General features: G+C 39.4%; 1 protein-coding gene across 1 annotated transcript in view; it reads left to right on the forward strand.

Annotated features, from left to right (window-relative positions):
- Positions 1-24,207, forward strand: part of SYTL5 (synaptotagmin like 5) — a 114,158-nt gene that overhangs the window by 81,738 nt on the left and 8,213 nt on the right. Inside the window, exons 9-14 of the mRNA XM_055339072.1 lie at positions 213-319; positions 7,213-7,305; positions 11,476-11,654; positions 13,764-13,863; positions 15,452-15,613; positions 23,734-23,842. Coding sequence (XP_055195047.1) covers positions 213-319; positions 7,213-7,305; positions 11,476-11,654; positions 13,764-13,863; positions 15,452-15,613; positions 23,734-23,842 — 750 coding nt within the window. The remainder of the gene's footprint in view (positions 1-212; positions 320-7,212; positions 7,306-11,475; positions 11,655-13,763; positions 13,864-15,451; positions 15,614-23,733; positions 23,843-24,207) is intronic.

Consider the following 24,207-nt stretch of genomic DNA (forward strand, 5'->3'; position numbering starts at 1 on the left):
ATCAGTGTTGGTAATGCAATCCAAGAGGATTTCAAAATACTGTTAAAAAGTACATTAGTATAAACAGCATGAAGTTACTGACTCTGTTGCTTTCATAACACTCTGTGCCCTGTGCCTAGAAAGAATGGGAATAAAGATAAAACATTTGCAGTGAAAACTGAAGTCTTCTGACAAACTGATTCATATCTCTCCTTTTCTCTTCCTTCCTCCAGATCGGAGTCGATCTGAGTTAGATTTGAGTGGATCATTTCCAGAAGACTTAGATAATACTGTAAACATAAGAAGCAAGTCTGTCCCTGGGGCTTTAGACAAAGACTTGGTAAGTTGGATGTGGAAGAAAGTCTGATGATCATGAGGAAAGAGCCCAGTCTTGTTCTAATCCTTTCCACTTTTTAGGTGAAAATAAATTGAATATATATGATAATCTGTTCCTAATCAGTCTTTACAGTCAGCATATAAAAACAACTAAAGAATGATTTAGGGCAGCCTGGGTGGCTCAGCGGTTTAGCGCCGCCTTCGGCCCAGGGCATGATCCTGGAGACTCGGGATTGAGTCCCACATTGGGCTCCCTCCATGGAGCTTGCTTCTCCCTCCGCTTGTGTCTCTACCTCTCTCTCTGTTTCTCATGAATAAATAAATAAAATATTTTTTAAAAAAATTATTTAGAAAAGTTAACTGGTATTCAGGTTAATGAGTGAAGATTTTCACTAAAAATATATCTGTTGGGAATTTCCATTCCTGGCTTAACATCATTTAATCTAAACCTGGAAAATGAAAGATCCCAAGATTTCCTAAACCAAATATTACTAGACTTAGCTGACTATATAGTTTATATGAACATTTCTACATCTCAAATAACCACTAATAAACTATCTTCTTAACTGAAACTCAATTATGAGAAAACTAATGTTTAATTAACTAATGTTTAATTATGAAATGAGAAATTTGAGTTAGATATTTTTTAAGGTTTCTTCCAGTTCTAACATCTTGATTCTAATTTCAGTAATTGCTATAATGCAATTTGAACTCCTTGGAAGAAATATATAACACAAATGTTAAATGACATTAATGTAATTTTCTGAAGCAAGCCAGGAAACTTAGTTCTAAAACTCAATGTTATTTACTATAGTAAAGAAACCTAGGAAGTATTTTTAAGTCCACCACAGAAAGCAGGGGGGAAGGCAATAAGATCGAATGGTTTCAAAGCTTACTTGTGTTCAGCCTCTCAAGAACAGCTAATTCCAATGTTACTAAACTATTCCTGATCCTAGAGAACTCAATAACTGAAATTAAAAATGTACTAGAGGGAATCAACAGCAGATTACAATATGAAGAAAAACAAATCAACAATCTGGAAGACAGTAATAGAAAGCAACCAAGCTGAACAGCAAAAAGAAAAGAAGAATACAAAATGAGAATAAATAGCATAATGGAATATTCTATTCCCATAGAATAAATATGGGAACTCAGCACTATCATTAAGCATAATAACATTTACATTACAGGGATCCCAGAAGAAAAAGAGAAAAGGGGGCAGGAAACTTATTTTAAAAAATAATAGCTGAAAGCTTCCCCAATCTGGGTAAGGAAACAAGCATCCAAATCCAAAAGGCACAAAGAGTCTCCAATCAAATCAACCCAAGGAGGCCCACATCAAGACACATAATAAAATGGCAAAAAATACTGATAGAGAATTTTAAAAGCAGCAAGAGAAAATAGTTACATACAAGGGAAACTCCATCTCAGGCTATCACCTGAGTTTTTTTTATCAGAAACTTTCCAAGTCAGAAGGGAGTGGCATGATATATTCCAAGTGCTGAAAGGAGAAAAAAAAAAACTACAACTAAGAATACCCAGCAAAGTTACTCAGAATTGAAAAATATATAAAGAGTTTTTTAGAGAAACAAAAGTGAAAGGACTTTAACACCAAAACAGTATCACGAAGAAATAGAAGATTTGAACAGACCAGTTAGTATCAATGAAATTGAATCAGTGATCAAAAACCTCCCATCAAACAAAAGTCCAGGACCAGATGGCTTCACAGGTGAGTTCTACCATATATTTAAAGAAGAGTTAATACTTATTCATCTCAAAATTTCCAAAAAATAGAAGAGGAAGAAAACTTTCATATTCATTCTACAAGGCCAGCATTATGCTGATACCAAAACCAGATAAAAACACGATGAAGAAAGAAAACTGTAAGCCAATATCTCTGTTGAACATAGATGCAGAAATCTTCAAAAAATATTAGTAAACTAAATCCACCAATACATTTAAAAAATTATTCACCACCATCAAGTGGGATTTATTCCAGGGATGCAAGGGTGGTTTAATATTAACAAATCAGTTAACATGATGCATTGTATTTACAAGAGAAAGGAAAAAGTATGATCATCTCAGTAGATATAGAAAAAGCATCTGACAAAGTACAATATCCATAATAAAAACTCTGAACTAAGGGGGGTTAGAGGGAACATTTCTTAACATAAAGGCCATATATGAAAAAACTTAGAGCTAACATCAGCTTGAGAGCTTTTCCTCTAAGGTCATGAAGAAGACAAGCATGTCCACTCTCACCACTTTTATTCAACATAGTACTGGAAGTCCTCACCACCACAATCAGGCAACATAAACAGAAGGTATCTAAATTGGTAAGGAAGAAGTAAAACTTTCACCATTTGCAGATGACATGATACTGTGTATAGAAAACCCTAAAGACTCCACCAAAAAACTACTAGAACTGATAAATGAATTCAGTAAAGTTACAGGATTGAAAATTAGTACACAGAAATCTGTTGCATTTCTGTACACTAATAAGTAGCAAAAAGAAATTAATAAAATGATCCCATTTACAGTTACACCAAAAAGAATAAAATACCTATAATAAACTTAACCAAGGAAGTAAAAGATCTATACTCTGAATACTTATATAAACAGTAATGAAAGAATCTGAAGAGGACATAAGCTAATGGAAAGATACTCTACACTCATGGGTTAGAAGAACAAATATTGTAAAATGTTCATACTACCCAAAGCAATCTATAGATTTAATGCAATCACTATCAAAATACTAACAACATTTTTCACAGAACTAGAACAAATAATCCTAAAATTCATATTGGAACCACCCAAGACCCCGAGTAGCCAAAGCAATCTTGAAAAAGAAGAACAAAACTGAAGGTATCACAACTCCAGATTTCAAGATGTACTATAAAGCTCTAATCATCAAAACAGTATGGTAGTGACAAAAATAGACACAGAAATGAATGGAACAGAATATAGAGTCCAGAAATAAACCCACGCTTACATGGTCAATCTATTACAAAGGAGGCAAGAATGTGCAGAGGTAAAAGACAGTCTTTCCAACAAATGATGCTGGGAAAACTGGACAACAACATGCAAAAGAATGAAACTGGACTACTTTCTTACAGCACATGAAACAATAAACTCAAAGTGGATGAAAAAACCTAAATGTGTGACCTGAAACCATAAAACTTCTAGCAAAAAAAAAAAAACAGTAATTTTTTCACATCAGCTGTAGAAACATTTTTCTAGATGTGTCTCCTCATGCAAGGGAAACAAAAGCAAAATTAAACTTGGGACTCCACCAAAATAAGCTTTTGTCCCACAAAAGAAACCATCAACAACAAAAAAAGGCAACCTGTTGAATAATAGAAGATATTTGCAAATGATTTATCCATGAAGGGGTTAATATCCAAAATATATAAAGAAGTTATACAACTCAACACTGGGGGAAAAACAATCCAATTAAACAGTGAACAGAGGACCTTAATAAACATTTTTCCAAAGAAGACATACAGGTTGCCAACAGACACTTGAAAAGATGCTCAGCATCACTAAACATCAGGGAAATGCAAATTAAAACCACAATGAGCTATCACTTCACACCTGTCAGAATGGCTAGATTCAAAAAAACAAGAAATAACCAGTGTTGCTGAGGATGTGGAGAGAAAGGAACCCTCATTCCCACTGTTGGTGGGAATGCAAATTGATGAAGCCTTTATGGAAAACAGTATGACAGGTCCTCAAAAAATTACAAATAGAATTACTATATAATCTAGTAATTCCACTACAGGGTATAAAACAAAAACATTAATTTGAAAAGATATATGCACTCCTATATTTATTGCTGCATTATTTGCAATAGTCAAGATATTGAAGCAGTCTAAGTGTCCATCCATAGATGAGTACATAAAGAAAATGTGGTATATATATATACAATGGAACAGTAGTCAGCAATAAAAAGGAATAAATTCTTGCCATTTGCAACAACATGGTAGAACTTAGAGCATATAATTTTACATGAAATATGTCCAAGAAAGACAAATACCATATGATTTCACTTATATGTGGAACCAAAAAAAGAATAAACAAAAAGCAGAATTAGATCTATAAATACAGAGAACAAACCGGTGATTGCCAAAGCAGATAGAGATTGGGGGATGGATAAAATAAAGGAGATTAAGAGTACACTTAACTTGCTGAGCATTGAGAAACCTATGGAATTGTTGAGTCATTATATCATATACCTTAAACTAATATATCAGTGTATGTTAATTATACTTAAAAAATATATTGAATTAGACTGGGTGTCTGGATGGCTCATTTGGTTAAGCATCTGACTCTTGATTTCAGCTCAGGTCATGAGCTCAGGGTCGTGATATTGAGCTGTGCACTAGGCTTCATGCTGGGCAGGGAGTCTGCTGGAGATTGTCTTTCCCTCTGCCCCTACCACACTTCATTCTCATTCTCTCTCTCTCTCTCTCTCTCTCTCTCTCTCTCTCTCTCTCAAATCAATTTAAAAACAAAGGATATTGAATTAGTAATTTAAAATCTTCCCCTAAAGAAATACTGAGGAATAAATTGCTTCATTGATGAAATCTATCACATATTTTAAAAGGAAATAATATCAATTCTTCATAAGATTTCTCAGAAAATTACTTCCCAACTCGTTTTGTGAAGCCAGTATTTTCCTGACACCAAAGCTAGAGAAAGACGTTGCAAGAAAACTACAGAATAATATCCATTAAGAATATAGATGAAAAACCCTTTATAAAGTATTAGAAAAATAAGTCCAGTAACAAAAAGACTGCATGCCGGGGATCCCTGGGTGGCTCAGCAGTTTAGTGCATGCCTTTGGCCCAGGGCATGATACTGGGGTCCTGGGATCAAGTCCCACATTTTACCAGAAAAGATGGGTTTATTCAGGAATGAAAGAAAATTGCAATCTGGGACCAACAAGCCATGGCAAAACCATAGGCAAGGCTGGGGAACAAAGGAGAGTCATGCTTTCTTAAGGAGCAAAGGGGTAAGTTGGGAAAGCTTTTATGAACTTTAAGTCCATGAGGAAACTGGGAGTTCAAAATGTGATGGCTTCACATTGGCTGAGCTGTTACCCTGGGGGATGAGAAAAGTGACCCCACCTCCAGCTGGAATAGAAGAGTAATATCCATATATAAGGTCAAGTCTACATAAGGTCAAGTTCATCTCTTCCTGTTGTATTTGCAATTGACTGTGAGTGGTAGGGTATGAGAGCTTCCCATGCTGAAACCTCCCAACTCCATTTCAGAGAGGCTTCCCCTTACTAATTTTCACATAAACATCTACTGGATTAGCAAAAGTGAAAAAAAAATCTGACAATACTAACCTTTGGGAGGCAAGGATATGGAGCAGAGAGCACTCTTCTACGTTGCTGGCTAGACTATAAATTGGTACAATTACTTCCAATTGCTTGACATTATCTTAAAATAGTTATCGGTAACCCTGTGGAGACATGCACTCCTTGTGGCGTGCCAATTCCGCCGAAGGGAAGCTTGTGTTTCTCTGCCTCAGGGTATATACTAAAAGATATTCTTAGCAGCTTTACTAATGATAGAAAAAAATCTGGAAACAGCCCAAATATTCAGCAACAGAAGAATGGATAAATCAAGTGTAAGATAGCATACCACTGAATAATGAATAAAAATGAACAAACTACAATAATATGAAACAATTTGGATGACTCTTAAAAGACTATCATGTTGAGACAAAGAGGCAAAACACAAAAGAATATAACATTTAATTTCATTTACATAAAGTTCAAAAACAGGCAAAACAAAATCGCATTGTTTAGGAATGTATGCTTAGGTAGTAAAAGTATACAGAAAAGCAAAGATGTGGTTACCATAAGAGTTAAGATTTTATTTCAAAGATGGGGGAGAAAAGGGTTGGTGATATGGACAGAACACAAAGGGGGCTTCTACTTGATTACTTTATACTGTTATGCTGTCCATTTTTATTTTATGCACCTTTCTATGTGTGTCATATTTTATAATAAAATTAATTTTTACTCCAAAGCACAGAATTAAATATATAGAATAATCTCAATTTATAAAACAGGTTAAAAGAAATTCTTATGATGCCCGCCCAGATTTGTGTGTGCAGAATTTTATATGATTTTTCACATAAACAAGGAGAAATGCACGGAATCTATATGTAAAATGTTGATTTAACCTGGGGTGAGAGGAAACAAAGAGAGGAAAGGAGAAGCAAAAAAGAAACGTGTTCTTTTTTTAAAAAAAAACATGCATGATATATTCCTTATATGTGTGGTTGCATATGTAGGCATGTGTGTGTACATATCCTAGAACTTTGAAATTTGGTCATTAACTTAGTAGTGAGAGATCTAAGTTTGATTTCTATTTATCTCTATTGCTTGACATTTGTTACTATAAAAATGTATTGGTTAAATAACCAACAGGGGGATGGGCAGGGGAAGCCACTCTATCATGAAAGAGAAGAAATTAGAATCTGGCATTTTGGACAAGAATTCAGTGTCTGAAATAGTTTACTCTGTCAGATTTTTAAGATCTGTTTCCCCATCTTGACAGTATGCATGCACACACATGCACGCATACATGCACAGACACCTTTTTTTTAAAATTAAAAAATAATTTAAGTACATTGCCCAAAGCTTAGAGACCAGGGAGGTAGAAATTGAACACCCAGGTCTATGTGATTCCAAATTTCACGTTCTTTTTGTAAAGCAAACACCACTAAGGAGACCCCACTCGTCTGATGGCATAATTCAGGTTGAGTGGATAGCAAGAGAGAAAAACCTCAGGATAGGATGATTTCTAGATATTTGTATCGGATTTTTCAAGTATTTTTTTAAAAAAGTGATCCACTGATTTTCTCCTCCTTCCTTGGAAGGACTCCTTGGAAGAGACCGAGGAAGGTGTTAATGACTTAGTGTCCTCCAGGTTTTCTGCAAACACCCACAGTCTAGCAAGTGGCCTGTCAACCGTAAGTAGTTCTCTAGCACATAACTAGAAGTTTATTCTTTCTCTTGTTGATTTTTGGGACTTTTTCTCAAGGAGATTGGAATGTTCTTGAGAATATGTGTGACAGTGAGTCAAGAGTCATTATAATCTGCTTGCCCTTTGCCCACAGAGTGCTTTTTGTTGTAATTTTGTGTGAGCTTTTCCTTCTCTCTCCTTCCATGGTTCTCACACAGTTTTTAAAACCTCTTTACTCCCTCATTCAGGCTCTCATCAACTCAGACCTATAGACTATCACAATTCTCTGCCAATATATTTATTTGCCTGCCACCACTTTGTTTATTTCCCAACTGTCCACCATGCTGTGGCCATTTTCTGAAAATACATACCTAGTCAGGTTTCTTTGCTACTCAGACACTGTCCATAGCTTCTCACTGCCTGTAGAATAATGTCTCTTCTTATGTCCATGTTCAAGGCTTTGCTTGAGAGGTAGGTGTTAGGAGCCCCCATGTTCTCATACTCATTTGCATGCATATATGCCTGTAAACTTTTTTCTTTGCTCCTCTGATTTCTGTTCTTTGCTCTAATACCCATTTTTCCTTTTGACCTTTGGGCGACTGTCTTAAAGAGTTCTCAAGCAGGCTCTGACAGGAAGTGGACCTACCTAAATGTACCTGATGCTGACTCAGACACTGTGAGTTTTCAGTCTTTCCTTTTCCTTCTTTCCAGCCATACTTTGCACATTTCATGGTAGGGGAAATCTGATGAGGTGGGCAGTTTTTCCAGCATTTACCTTTTTCTGACTTGTATACAGTTAACCAGAGTTTCTCTTTTAAAAAGGTAAACAGGGCAGCCTGGGTGGCTCAGCGGTTTGGTGCCGCCTTTAGCCCAGGACGTGATCCTGGAGACCCGGGTTCGAGTTCCGCATTGGGCTCCCTGCATGGAGCCTGCTTCTCCCTCTGCCTGTGTCTCTGCATCTCTCTGTATCTGTTTCTCGAATAAATAAATAAAATATATTTTTTTAAAAAAGGTAAACAACACTACCAGAATCCAAGTATCCCAAGGAAAGAAAACTTCATTCAGCATTAGAATCTGAGTGCCAGTCAAAAGACATATGGTTCAAAATGACTTACCATTAATGAGATACCTTTAGAATAAACATCTCTCTTTTAAATCCCAACATTTGCTCGGTTAAGAGCATAAAATTTGGTTAGTAGCAAAATTGCCTTAATTGCCTGAACTTCTCCTACACTTCAGCATTTATGGGTTCTTAAATTTTCTTCTCTCTGTCGGGGCCCTCTGCTTACTGAGGACTGCTTTGAAGATGTGGCTACTGAGGGATGTGGTGTAGACACAAATTAGTGATATGAGGAGGTGGGGAGGCATGCTGGGGAGATCCTCAGCAAAAAATCTAGAGACTTTGCTCTGTGTCTTAGAACTGCCAGTAATTTCTGTGAGTCAGTTTTCTCATATGTAACCTGAGGGAGTAGCTTATTCTTGAAGCCCTTGGAAGTCAAAGGCAGCATTGCCTCACTTGGGGCGAGACTCTAACACTTTGTCAGTTCACAGAGCCCCTAGTGATTCTTTCATCCCACTCCTGAGCCAAAAGTAATACCTGACTAACCCATTTATTAAGTAATTAGTGGTGTGAAATGTTGGGGTTTGGGGAGAATTCTTGGGGTGTCTTTGGTACAAAAAGGGTGGTTTTATTAAAGCCTGGGGACAGGACCTGTGTGCAGAAAGAGCTGCCCTGGGGTTGTGAGGAGTGACTGATTATATACTTTCAAGTTGAGAGGGGGTTGGGGAGGGCTTAAGTCTCTAAGGAATTTGGAAGCCAGGTTTCTAGGACCTTGGGCTAGCTGCTATTAGGACAAGGTCATTTATTGCTGTCTAGTAAAACCTTAGTCACGAGACCCTTGAGATGTATATCAGCAGGCCATGTGCTTGGAGGATGACTGCTGACATGGGTCTTGGGGACTCATACAGGTAAAGGAAGTTTCCAAAGGGATTTTTACATATTAAAGAAGACTTACAGGATCCTGGAGGTCGGGCTAATGTCAAGTTAAGGTTGCCTTTTGCCTTTAGCAAAAGTATTAACATTGAGATTCTTGAGTTCCTGGGGCAAGGTCATAAGTATTTGTCAGTGGGCTGCAAAGGATATTAATTTTTTTCTATATTTCTTTTGCCTTTGTTTTCCACATCAGTTAGGTCAAAAAATTTTATAAGGACTAATATCCTAACAACTTAGTAGACATACAAAACAATAATACATAAATTGAAAGAAAAATCATTTTCTTCCATTCTTAAACAGCCCTTAATCCTTACTAATGGGACTCAGGTGCCTGTTAGGCAGCTCACAACTCGTTAGATATGGGAATCCAATTGGACAGCACCACTTTTACTTCTTGTTCCACATTGATTTTTTTAAAGATTTTATTTATTTATTTGATAGAGAGCACAAGCAGGAGTGAGCAGCAGAGGGAGAGGGAGAAGCAGGCTCCCTGCTGAGCAGGGACCCTGATGTGGGGCTTGATCCCCGGACCCTGGAATCATGACTTGAGCCAAAGCAGATGCTTAACTGAGCCACTCAGGCTCCCCTCCACATTGATTTTTATGCAGTACCTACTTATTTTTTCACAGCAACTCTCAAAAACTCAGCTTCACCCAGATAGGACTTAAAAGAATGAATTGTGATTTAATGTTGACACCATGAACAACTGTTAATAATTTGCATGGTGTTTGATGGATGGTCACTGTGTTTTCCCTTGAAATTTTAAAATACCCTATGGTCCCCCTGTGAGTTGCTGCAGTGCTCTGGGATGCCACAATACACATTTTGGAGATTGTGGACCTAGGAGTTTGTTAGAAAAGAAGATTCTCGGACCCCACCTGAGACTGACTGGATCAGTCTTCATCTTAACAAGATCCCCAGGTGATTTCTGTGCAATTAAAGTTTGAAAAGCACTGCTCAAAGCCACATATTATAAAGAAAATTCTGTTTTGTTTTAGGAATGGGAAAGACAAATTAGATCACTCTCTGGCTCACTAGAAATGATAATTTTTAAGTAATTATGGAGTTCTTGGTTTACTCTTGCCCTTGACTTAAATTTAGAAGAGATACTGGCCACATCACCCAAATCCTGTTCTTTGATCAGTCTCTGAACACCCAAAAGAATGTAGTGACTTCCGCTCTGCATATCACACAAAGTGGGAAGCCCAGGCTCTCTTTGTACTTAATCTAGTCCTTCCCAGTGGTTCACAGACAGGGCTTTTGAAACTATTGGGTCACTCATGAAAGCCTTCCGAGCGTGGTCTCTTTTGACAGTCGTGTTGCTAAGATACAGTTTTGGCACTAAAGGATAATTTTGTTACATTTGATTTAAAATATGCCTCTTGTCATTAGTGTCTAATCAGGAATTGTATTCATTCTGGTAGATTTGGACTGTTGGGTTTTTTTTGTTTTTTTGTTTTTTTTACATTTTATTTGTTGGTGTGTTCACTTATTGTTTAGTGTTCTATTTTGGGAGTGGTTATTTTATAGAGGTCTACAAAGCCCAGGTCTGAGCACTACCCATGTGACCACAATAGCTGCTCAGGGAAGTCACAGCAACCTAGGGTGTATGCTGTTCTCCTGGCATGCCCTCGTTAAAGCTAGTTATGCCTTCCCAGAGACTGATGGGATGCCCTCTGTGGGTGTCAGAGAACTCTGTGGTTCCTGCTAGCACAGAATATATGAGCTTCTCTTTGACCCGATGGATGCATTCTAGACCTTGACGTAGATTGACCTTGGGTCTGGATCTGCCAGTGAGAGAGGCAGAAGCTACAAGGATAGGGAGAAGACGGGAGATTGGAAGTGCCTCAGTGACCCTGTATTCTTTAGAAGTGAATAAACAAAAACTCTTCACTTGCCCAGAAAGGCAGTGCTTCCCCTCTCAGCAAGTTTCCTGCCTTCCTTACCAATGCTCTTTAAGTCTTCTTGTCCCTTGTCAGGTTTGGAGTTTATACAATACCAGCAACTCAGGCAAAAGAAGTGATTTTTGCTTTCTTTGCTCACCCTAGACTTTCCTGCTGATTATAAAGAATAAGAATAGTAATTGAATAAAGCGGGGGTGGGGGGTGGGGGGGTGGGGGGTGGCTTCTGTGAAGAGCTAATTAGAATAACACTGGGCACCTCTTCTCATCTTGTTTATTCCAGACCAGCCTTAACAGCATGATGAGTGTTTACAGTGAAACAGGAGACTATGGCAACGTGAAGGTCAGTGGTGAAATCCTTCTCCACATCAGTTACTGCTACAAAACTGGCGGGCTCTACATTTTTGTCAAGAATTGCAGAAATCTGGCCATTGGAGATGAAAAGAAACAGAGGACAGATGCGTAAGCACATAGCACATTCCTCAGACTGTTTCAGTCACTGCTTTCTTTGTCAATATGTGTGGTTTTGTCTTAGCATTCCTCTTGATTCAGAACTTTCTCAGAAGGTTGTGATTTTTCTCCCGTGCAACACTTCTAAATATTCTCTAAGTGTATGTATAATGGCTGCGTCCATGATTATCTAATTTGTAAAGAGCTATGAGTCAGTGTGATTCAGGACTGACATATTTGTAGTTTACACAGAGGCAGCTCTGAGATAGAGGCTGGCTGGCACATTGGCGCACCCCAGGATCTATGAGGATCTAGTTCTGGAAGACCCTCCAGAGAAAATCACCAAGCTGTTAGCCCAGTTGAACAGCTCGAAAGGACAATTTTAAGGCTCTCAGGCTTCCAGATATCTACTGGGAGGCAGATAATTGACTGTGTGTGGTAACATTGGAAGGGAGCTAGATGAAAGATGTGTCAGGGGTTCCCAAGATCATTGTCAGGCTTGATGATTTACAAGGAGGACTCACAGGACTCCACATGTAGTCATAATCAGCAAAGGAAAAAGGCATGTGTGGCTAAGTTCTGAAGAATCTAGGCTTAAACGTCTAAACTCCCAACGGAGTCGCACAGGATGTACTTAATTCCTCCAGCAACCTGTGCAATGTTGTTTACCAGGGAAGCTCATTTAGAGACTCAACTGGTCACATACCAAAATTCCAGTCTCCCTGAAGGAAAGCCAATGTTCTACATAAGCCATTATTATTTTTACAAATAGTTTAGTCACAGTGAGCCATTTATATCTGTTCTGGGAGTGATGAGAATCCTCCTGAAATCCAAGTTCCCAGATCCCAGCCACTGGCTAATGTTGTAAGCAGGCATTTCCAGGCAATCTGAGGCCTGCTGTCTTACCCTTTTCCTCCATAGTAGGTGACCTAGGTCCAATAAACACCTCAGAGAAGCTTTTTCCAAGTGTCTAAAGATAGGCAAAATGGGAGTGGGACACCTGGCTGGCTCAGTTGGTGGAGTGTGTGGCTCTTGATCTCAGGGTTGTGAGTTCAAGCCCCATGTTGGGCATAGAGATTACTTAGAAAATTAAAAATTTTTTTAAAAAGATAGACAAATGAGTGGATTCTGAGTATAGATTGATCCATCTACTTCCTCAGCTACGTATCAGAGGGCTTTAGGACTATCTATTTATTTATTTATTTAGATGTATTTATTTATTCATGAGAGACAGAGAGAGAGAGAAAGGCAGAGACAGAGGGTGAAGCAAGCTCCTCCCAGGAGTCCGATGCGGGACTCGATCCTGGATCCGGGATCACAACCTGGGCCAAAGGCAGCTGCCCAACTGCTGAGCCACCCTGGCGTCCCAGGACCAATCATTTAGGGTAGCATGGAAAGAGGTCCTCTAAAGCCCTGGTATATGTGCTTCACAGCAACTTTTGTAGCATCTTGTCCATTGAAGTCTTGTACATCTTGTACTTTCTAAATCTGCCTTGATACCCCTGCTCCAAGAGGTTCCTGGGATAGCTCAACACAAGGTGTTGGGTAGAATTGTTATTGTGACACTGAGTTGTTATTTCCTATTTGTTCTTTTTCACCATTTTCCTCCATTTGTCTATAACCACTGATTCCAGTCATCAGAAGTCCTGACATCTGAATGGAGAGCAATATAACCCTCGAGTATTTTGTGAGACCATTGATCCTATGAATAGATGACATTTATTGAGTCGTATAATGTCAGCTCCCTTATGTATCAACCAGTTTAATCCTTGTAGTGCCCTAAGTTAGATACTGTTATTATCCCAGTTTTACAGATGAGGAAACTGAGGCACAGTGAGGTTAAGTAAGTTCTTGAATTTACCAAAACCAGTGAGGCATGGAGTAATTCAAGCACAGTTGGCTTGATGTCAGAGCCCACACTCTTCATCACTATACTGCTTCTCTCTTATTGGAAGCCCAGAGTTCTATTTTAAGGTATCCTGCTAGATAGACTACATTCTCTTTGGTTCTCTAATGTTTCCTGGCCTATTCCCTTCACCTCTCTTGTTCACTGAAGTCCCTGACTATTCCTTGTGGAGTAGATGTTTCCCAATAATTAATTTCATGTCTTATCACCTACAGTTATGTTAAGTCATACCTTCTTCCTGACAAGTCCAGAAACAATAAGCGCAAGACCAAGATCAGAACAGGCACCAATCCAGAATTTAACGAAACACTAAAGGTAAGTACATGCTCTCTCATATTAACTCAAGTGATACTGTTCATGCCTTCATTGGTTTAAAATTAAAATTGACTACAGAGGGTTTGTGTGTCCAGGCTTACATATCTTTCAGAAAAGTAGAATTTGAATAAATTAGTGTAATACCCTTGGCTTTCTTAATAGTTCTTTGAAAAGAAAAAGCTGTAAACCCTTATTCTGTTTGTTTCTCTGCTGCAGCTAAAGTTACACCTTAAGTAAAGATGATCAAGTGAAATTTCATCTGAGCCAGTGCGTCTTGTCAAAAAATGTTTCACCCTTAGGAAAACTATTTTTTTCTAGTTTAAAATCCTTAAAAGGAGTTTGTCACAGTTTTGACACTGACTTAGCAAATCACTCTGTATACACTCCTCGTTCTGCTAACAGAGCATGAATATGTGCTGTTTCTTGTCACGTTTCAGAATTGGGCTAAATTTAGGCTTGTGGTTAATAAACAGTGGTGAGACAAGGTTGGATTTGGGGAACCTCAGAGAAAGTGGCCCTGGTAAGACATGATCCAGGCCGCAATCTTTGGTTGACCTTACTTTCCCCATAGGTTTCTATGTAACAACCCCTTCTCTCACCCTGGACCAATTTAGCCTGGTAAGAAAGATCTGGGAAGACTAGAATGTAGAAATTAATGCCAGTTGCAGGGAAATTTATGAACCTTGTGCCTGGAGTGATGGAGTCAGAGTCCATCATAGCAGGAAGGTGGTGAGTGGGGATAGCCTTCATTGCGGTCCTGTTTAGAAGCAGGAACCAATATGAAGACAGATCAAAATGAAAATGAATGAATTTAGGCAGGGGGTGAATCTGGTGGTTATAACAAGGTAGCAAAAATGAGCCCAAGCAGAATATATAGAGTGACATGGCAAATTCAGGAAGGAGGAAGCCAAGGTCAGTCATGCCAGGAACAGCAAGGATGGGTATAGATGCAAATCCAAGATCAAGAAACACTCTGAAGTGTGTCTCAGGTGGTAGATGCATAGAACAAGCAGGAGATTTGAGGGTGTATAGGCATGTCGCTGTGGATCATGTTCTGCTGAAAAGGAAAAGCTACCCCAGCAATATTTTCTTTCTAGTCAATCTATGTATTTGTCTATTCACTCCTGCACTTATACTAGACTTTATGAAGTTTCTCACTGACAGTACTTTTCTGGATTTAGAGATTCTCATTATAAATAAGGTAAGACAGAGAAGTTGGCAAGTTGATATATCAGACATTAAGCTTACAAAGTAGATGTTGAAAAATGACTAGCAGATGAAAAACAGGTAAAACTGGAAAGGGGACATTCTTCATTATCTAACACTTTTTATATTATATTTGATGTTTATTGACTTTTTTCCTAAATAATTTGCTAATATATATTTCAGTGCTAGGTCTAACACAAAATGAGTTTATGCCATCTCTAGAACCTCAGTTGTAGCATAAACAAAGAAAACTACAATGTTTTGGGGGTTTGCTTTGTTCATATTACTAATGCATATAATCTGGAATATGATGAAGGCAAATTTCAGCCTGTTGTAGAACCGGGCAGAGTGGAGTGTGTGATGTTGTGAATCTCATTTGCAGTATACCATCAGCCATACCCAGCTGGAAACAAGAACTCTACAACTCTCAGTCTGGCATTATGATCGATTTGGACGTAACAGCTTCCTTGGGGAGGTGGAGATTCCTTTTGACTCATGGAACTTTGAAAATCCAAGTGATGAGTGGTTTGTGCTTCAGCCCAAGGTAGGAAATGCTTCCAGATTAATCAAACAGCTGTGCAGTGAGACAAGTTATGCACAAAATTGATGTCATAGGCCTGAAGGATCTGAAGACTTCCAATTTTCAAGAAGTAATCTGAGCAGATTAGTGCAGCCAATTTTGGAATAATATAATAAATCTAAGTCCTTTCCTTGAAACTCCTTTTTTAATACTGTATAATGCAAGTCACAGAGTCATATATATTATTAATTTGACTTACTAAAAATGCACTCATCATCTGAAGGTTTCCATGGATTAAAAAAAAGGAATACCTGATATGATCCTATCAGAAATTATATGATCCTATCAGAAAGAGAAAGCAAAAACAAATCCATAGAGCCAGTCAGTCTTAAAACATTCTTTCGATTCCCCATTCTTCACAATTCAAACCTAAACAGGAGTGCTCTTGCCTTGGCTCACATGAGGAAGTAACCAATAACTAAAGTGTCTGGTTTCCTATATTCCTACTTTTGAGATTCATAAGCCAGGTCTGAAGTTATATTCAGAAAAACAATCTTAAAGCTGGTCGTAGAAATTAAATGCAATATAGCATGTTCTGAACTAGATCAACAGTAGCTTGGATTCACTTTATTCAACTGGAGCCACTCTACATTTATAGTAATTTTTTAAGTCAAAAGGGGGATGAAAAAAGGTCACATTTATGTAACCAAAGATTGCTATTTATTTTTTTTTAACATTGCTCTTTATACACAGGCAAAAAAAAATATGAGGGGAAGATAGTAGAGTCAAATCAGACTCTCTGGGTTCAATCCTGGCTTCAATCCTGTCTGTGTGACATTGGGCAAATTACTTAAGTTCCTAGGCTTTGTTGTTCTCATGTGTTGTATAATAATTGGACATATCTTACTGGGACATTGTGAAGCTCGCAGAAACACTCTGTGATGTTCACATTATTGTATCAGGCACATCTTAAGCTCTCAATAAATGCTAGGTGGTGTTTATGTTACATCATAGACAAGAGTCCTTATATCGCAATTGACAGAAACCCCAGCTCATACAGCTCACAAAATAAAAGGAAATTATTGGCCAGTGATTATCAAGCACGGCTTTACCCAAGTAACTCAAATCTTACCAAGGCCCCGGACTCCCTTGGTCTCTCTTCTCTGTGTTGCCTTCATTTTCAAGACTTTGTGCAGCTGGCCTCCCTCACTAGCTCCAGTATGATTCTCTTGGAGACTATAATACCTGCAAGCCTCTCCTCCTTGCACCACACTGTCCAGGAGAGGAAAAATGTCTTTCTCTTCCAGCAGTCCACCCAGTGCCCTGGGCCTGGTTCTCCTCATTGTGATTACATCATTTGCGTATCCTGAACTAATTGCCATGGCCAGCCAGGGAGGTGAGATACATTGGCTGACTTAAGATAATCAGAACGTACCCTGGTCCTGAAGGTAATACTGCCCCCAAAGAAATCCAGGTATAGTAGTTCTAAAGGAATGCTGAGTGGAAGCTAGACAGCAAAACACGTGTTGTTCACCATCCGTAACAGCATTGTTCATAGCTGATGGTACAACAAACATGGTGAGTTAAGTATCATCACTTCCAGTGTGCCTAAGGAGATCAAGACTCAGAAGTTAAATACAATTTTCCAGTGGAGTTTTATAACTATTGACCTCAAGCTTGGTGTAAATAACTCATGGAAAATCTTTGGGAAGTATAACTGGGCTGTGGGTAAAATTAGCAATAAAATATAAAAAGTCCTTAAACATAAAATAACTGTAAGCCCATGACTAATATAAATATGAAAGAGGAAGTACAATAGTCACAAGAAATAAGTCCACAATAGAATAACATTCCCTGACATTAAGAATGGGAAATAATTGGTCATTATAACACAGAGTCTCTTGGAATTGAATGAAGAGCCTTACCATGAAGGATACCACTTAATCTGACTTAACAGTCTCCTATCACTTGCTTCCTTTTGTGTGTAATGGGTGAGCACAATAGAATCATAGTTAGAAAATGTCCAAGAGGGGCACCTGGGTGGCTCAGTGGTTGAGTGTCTGCCTTTGGCTCAATTCGTGATCCCAGGATCCTGGGATCGAGTCCCACATCGGGCTCCCTGCTAGGAGCCTGTTCTCCCTCTGCCTGTGTCTCTGCCCCTCTCTCTGTGTCTCTCATGAATAAATAAATAAAATCTTTAAAACTAAGGAAAAGAAAACATCCAAGACATTGTATGATGCATGATACAGGTGAAGGACAAGTAATTCATTTTAGTACATAAAATTAACTTGTCTGTCCTAAATTTAACGTGAAAGCACATACGGGCTTTTTGGAAAACAGCTTGGAGAGTTCCAGTCAGTTTCCTGGAAATGGTTGAAGGACTTGCTCAGATGGTATCTGAGCTCTCCCAGGTGTATCCTCTGTGCTTAGGGACCAACGACTTTCCATGGTAATCACCTTCACAGTGCCGTTGAATGATTTCACTTTCTAGCCTAAAGGAGAAGCAACTCTGAGGCTGCTCCAGGTCAAAAAGTTCAGACTGTGTTTAATGTCTGGAACTCCTCGGGCCTCTGCCAGGTCCCCTTGGACTCCTTAAACCATGACTGTTAGGAGTTTTGCCTCCAACAGCTCTCACCTGAAACTCTGTTTAGAAGACTGTGCTGGGGCTACTGTAGCTTTTTCCATGAGCAGGGAGTCAGAAGCTCCCAGAAACTTCCGTACTACCTACTACAAGGCAACCCTTTGCCAGTAACTGATAGATGGGGGAGTATGAAAGCATAGTTCCCGTATGGAGAGGGGTGGGTTAAGGGGGTTGGTGCTCCAAGGTACTACTTATACTCTACAGCTTCTCTACCAGATCAGGCCATCTCCTTGCCTGGCTTCCTCCCTTCCCTGACCTTTTTCCTGATCACCCCTTAACTAGTCTATCCTGGGAGCAATTCTTTTTTTTTTAAGTATGTATGTATGTATGTATGTATGTATGTGTTTAAGAGAGCACAAGCGAGCACTCAAGCAGGGGGAGAGAGAAAGGGAGAAACAGACTCCCCTGCTGAGCAGGGAACCCACGTGGGTTTTTATCCCAGGACCCCAGGATCATGACCTGAGCCAAAGGCAGACACTTAACTGATTGAGCCACCTAGGCACCCTCCTGAGAGCAATCTTAATAAGTCCTAGGCATAAGAATCCTCACCTCAGAGTGAGCTTCTGGGAAACCCAACATAGGTTAGTCTTTAATCTGTGTCATCTTTCTCTGCCAAGAGAAAAGATGACACGTAGACACATATATGTGTCTCTGGCACATATAGAGGAAAGCCCACAGATTCTGCCTTATTTGAACACCATGCCTTCTAGAAATGAGGAGGGCAGGTACAACATACTTTGTAGGCTGCCTCTTATTCATTGGTGGCTCATCCTCAGGCTGAGCTGGGCTCCATGTGGTGGATTATCAACTGACTATGGCAAGTGTTGCTTCATTTCAGTCTCCTGCCTCAGCCTCTTCAAGGCAGTAGTCACCTCATCAGCTATAGCTAGAGTATGAGCAGCCCTGGAGACTTGATGTCTTCTTGTGGATTATCCAGCTGAGGAGGTGAAGTGTAAGCTACAGGGACCAATTTCCTTAGTGATAGAGGATCTTAATTAATAGTCCTTAAGCATTCAGAAATACTGACACCATTTTGCAGTGGGACTACTGGAAAGACACAGTGCCTTATATCTTATTGACTCTGTGTTAGTGAACGTCCCTTGACACCTGTCTTTGTTTTTGCTCAGTCTTACAGCACTAAGCCAGTGAGGAGAAAGAACTCAAGATTTCAAATGTACTGTCAAGTAGTTTCATAGTAGAACTTCCATTTCACTGCATGACATGAGATTGTTTATTAGCTGTAACTCATTATCTTTCTGAAAGGCATATAAGGTAGTTAGACAAGAAGGGCTTGTCAGTATGAATTGCCTTTCATGTCTTTCTAGAAGGTGCTATTATAAAAACAAGGACCTTTGAAAATCAACAGCAAGCTCAAGTGTTTTCCAAGGAAATCTTCTCTGTTCTGCCTTCAGGCAGAGAGTAAATGTAAATTCCTATGAAATTATTACCGAGCTAAAAGACTATCTCTTTATTTGGCAGTTTGGGCAGACTTTTGTCCATAATTTATTACCCCACCTTAGACTTGTAAATGTGTTGGGAACTCTGCTTCCAACTATGATATAATGTGGATCTCTCTTTGCAAAAAGCAGAAGATGATGGTGTTACCTGATAATGTCACACCCCTGCTCAGTCAGATACCCCCTGGGGTTCCCTACTGCTTTTGGATATGGTTTGAATAAATTCTAACCCATCATCCTGGAACTTGATGCTCTCTCTCTTTTTTTAAAGATTTTATTTATTTATTCATGAGAGACACACAGAGGCAGAGAGAGACATAGGCAGAGGGAGAAGCAGGCTCCCTGCAGGGAGCCCCATGTGGAACTCAATGCCGGGACCCTGGGATCACAACCAGAGCCAAAGGCAGACTCTTAACCACTGAGCCACACAAGCATCCCGCTTAGTGCTCCCTTGATAGGGCCCAGCCTTCTTAACAGAGGAGCATGTCCATGCTTTACCCACATCTCCCCATTTTCATGCATATATGGCTTCCCCTGGCTTTCACTCACACCAGCCAACACCTGCCAATCTTTGTAGGAGAGGAACCCTCAGGCTGCTGATGTGGGCTTGGTCCATGGGCCCATATCAGCAGCCTGGTCTGTGGGTCTGGAAAGCCACAATAGCCTGAGTATTTCAGTTTTCTGGGGTTGGATGGGAGAGCCCTTGATCAGCACCTGATGGGGGAAGGAGCATCGTAAATACTGCCATTTCCTTGTCTCTGGTTGAGACAGCTCTCTGTGATGTGATCTTTTTCTGCAAAGCTCTTTCTGTGGAACTGAGCAAACGTTACCATAAAACTTTGCCTGATATCACAACCTTGTTAAGCCTCCTTCGATTTGTGGTCCTATTTCCCAACTCTCCTTCCTAATAAAACACTGTAAAATATACTTGTATCCTAGGGTCTTCTGGGCAACTCAGAGTAGAAACCTTGTTTATGTCTTCCTTGCTACTACCCTCCTTTGCACACACTTCTAATCACACCTGACTTCCTACCAGTCCTTAAACACATTTTACACAGTCTCCACAAAAAAATATTTTGCTTATTCTGCTTTCTTAACCCAGACTGACCTTCTTCCCATCCCATCTTCATCAGTCATCATAGCTCCCATCCTCTAAGCAGCATGCAAAGGCCACCTCTTATCCCAATCTAGATTATTCTTTCTCTTCCCACAGTAGTTTCTTTGTACCTGTATTGGAGAAACTGTCATCCTGTGTCTGAACTGAGCTTACAGTAGTAGATCAGTTAATAAAGTCACAGAAATCACACACATACAAACATGCACCTCCAGTGAATAAATAATCATTTATTTTAACTTAAATATGTGTTTATCTTCAAGTCTTCTAATACAGGGATAATCCATTTTATTTGAGTATAGTTTCAGGGTTTAGAATTCTATCGTATTTCCTGGCATAAATTCTGACGTTGGTACATTATAATCCATAGTTTCTAGTTTGAGCTTTCTTGAAGTGCAATAAGAACTTAAGAATGCTTTCAAAGTCAACCATATATAAAAGCTTTCTAAATATCCATGCTTGTTTTCTAATCTTTTACAGCTTTGAGCCCAAATATAATCTGATAGCAAATGTATTGTCAAATGCTTAATTCTTTTAAAGCATTCAGCTTGGGCAGCCCCGGTGGTGCAGTGGTTTAGCGCCGCCTGCAGCCCAGGGCATGATCCTGGAGACCCAGGATCAAGTCCCACGTAGGGCTCTCTGCGTGGAGCCTGCTTCTCCCTCTGCCTGTGTCTCTGCCTCTCTTTCTCTCCCTGCATCTCTATGAATAAATAAATAAAATCTTTATAAAAAAATCCCATTCCATGATAATTAAAAAAATAAAGCATTCAGCTTAATTTTTATATTAGTATCTGTCTTTTTGTACTCTTAGTTTATAGATGTTAAATTATATAATTAGAAAAAAATTAAAAAATAAATTATATAATTAGAACTGCAGACACGCCTGGCCTAAAGAACCTGGGAGACTAATGCAGCTGACTTTTGGTGAACATATAGTTCACCTATAGGGGTCGGCATGCATGGTCTTTGTATAGAGGATCCTGCTCTTTTACTGGGGATGAAGAACATTGATCTGATGAATCAGTTAAATAAGAGCAGATTTATAGAGCTTCTATTGAATATATGTCTCCTGTATAGACTGAAAACTCAGTAGGGTCTATGTCTCATGTGTCCCTACAGCACTTAGCAAAATGCCTTAAAAGCATTACTATAAGAAGGATCCCATATGTGTTGGTAGGATTGAATGAGTTGAATTGAATTGAATTCTACCTTTTTCTGAGCAAAAGGTGGTCAAATAAGGTAATATGATGGTATGTCAGGAGATGACATTGCCTTGGAATTTCCTTGCAGGAATACCAAAAATATCCCAAGACATGAGATATGTACAAGATAACTCCTTCCCTTGAATTTCTTTTGTGTGCGATTGTAAAGCTACAAGACTTCATCTTTACTATTTCCTACTCTCACAAGATTTCAAGACTGTATTTATAAGAAGTCGCCAGTATATTTTAATTTAAATACCAATGGAACATTAATCTCAATATTGCATGTTTTAACCTCTGCTAATACATGTTAGTATGTGATGCCTGTACACCTCACTTTTTCCTACCAACATATTTTCCTATCCAAAGCTCCCAGCTAAAAGCAAATCAAGCCTATATTGGTTAACTATTATATAGAAAACTACTCTAAACCTTAGTAGCTTAAAACAATTGATTATTGCTCATGATTCTGTGGGGTGACTAGGCTCAGCTAGATGGTTCTCACTGAAAGTCTTTTGTGTGGTTGCGGCTAGATGGTAGACTGAGGCTGTAGTCGTATGAAGGTTTGACTAGGCTGGTTGTTCAAGTTGTCTGTCTCACACTTCCTGGGAATTCAGCTAGGACTGCCAACCAGACCACCTACATGTGGTTTCTTTATGTGGCTTGGGCCTTAACACCATGGGTTCTCAGAAGAAGCATCCCAAGGATATTCATTCAAAGAGAGGACATAGAAGCTGTTATTCTTAGGGTTGGGGCCCAGAAACTGGCACATTGTCACTTGTGCCATGGTCTACTAGTCAGACCAATCACAGGGTCCACTCAGATTCAAAGAGGAAGGATAAATACCCCACCTCTCATTCCCACCAGCAATGTGTGAGCCAGTTTTTCCACATTGAAATTTTTTTTAAGTAGGCTCCACACCCAGTGTGGTGCCCAATGCAGGACTTGAACTCACAACCCTGAGGTCAAGACTGAGCTGAGGGGCACCTGGGTGGCTCAAGGGTTGAGCGTCTGCCTTTGGCTCAGGTCGTGATCTCAGGGTCCTGGGATCGAGCCCCGCATCAGGCTCTGCACAGGGAGCCTGCTTCTCCCTCTGCCAATGTCTCTGCCTCTCTCTCTCTCTCTCTGTCTCTCATGAATAAATAAATAAAATCTTTTAAAAAAAGAGGTGGATGATTAACCAACTGAGCCACCCAGGCACCCCTCCACATTGAATTTTAATCATATGAATTACAAATATGGCTTTTAATAATTGGTGGCTGGGCAGCCCAATGTGAATCAAGCCTTACTGCTTATTTCCTCCTCTTGGTCACTTAGGAAAGCCTGGAGATGTCACGAACAGACAGGGAGAGAGGTACCTTCTGTAGCTATTTTTAGTGGCATCTTTATTTCTGCCTCATACACCAAACTATCTGTTCACTGATGGATTCCAGTCCTCGGTGCATCACAGTAGCTACTGACTGACCACACATGTCATGTATCTCCTCTCAGATTCCTTTTACTTTAATGTTAAAAGTTATACACAAATACCTTCATAAAGTTTTCCAACCCCTCCCTTCTTGTACCTAAGGCATATCTTAAACCAGGAAGTTTAAGTTGAATAGTTGAATGGGAATGGATTGTCATATTTAAGCCAGCAAGTGAATATGACAGAGCCATTCAAGCATGGGCTACAAAATAATAAGCCAAGCATTCTCACTTTTTCTTTTCGCCTGTCTCCCTTTGGCCAGGTGGAATTTGCTGCTGACATAGGCCTGCACTATAAAGGAGAGCTAACAGTTTCTTTACGTTACATCCCCCCAGAGGAGAACCTTATGCTTCCTCTAGGACAAGTTCAAGGTAGAGTAAAAATTAGTGACTTTGATCAAGGACATTCTGCATCTCGAAGTATGGGGTCAGGGAGAGGGAATTGGTTGGACTATGTTACTTTTGTGTCACACAAATGAAAATGTAAAGAGTTGGGTGTCCCTGTCTTTGAAGAGAGTTGAGAAATATAACCTACGTATGGGGAAGGGTGCAGGATCTTTATAAGTAAAGGACAAAATTCATACTTAGAAACCAGGCTTAATGGTGATGTTTGTTTCCTGGAAATTCAAGAGATATAGAATCTTCCCCAGGATGGAGTGAGGAGGACTGGAGGGATACAGTCTGCTGAGAGGAGAGGTATGAAAAGCTTCTATATCGATTTACGACATTCACAGTTT

The sequence above is a fragment of the Nyctereutes procyonoides genome, unplaced genomic scaffold (assembly GCF_905146905.1).
Source record: "Nyctereutes procyonoides isolate TBG_1078 unplaced genomic scaffold, NYPRO_anot_genome, whole genome shotgun sequence".
Lineage (NCBI taxonomy): Eukaryota > Metazoa > Chordata > Mammalia > Carnivora > Canidae > Nyctereutes > Nyctereutes procyonoides.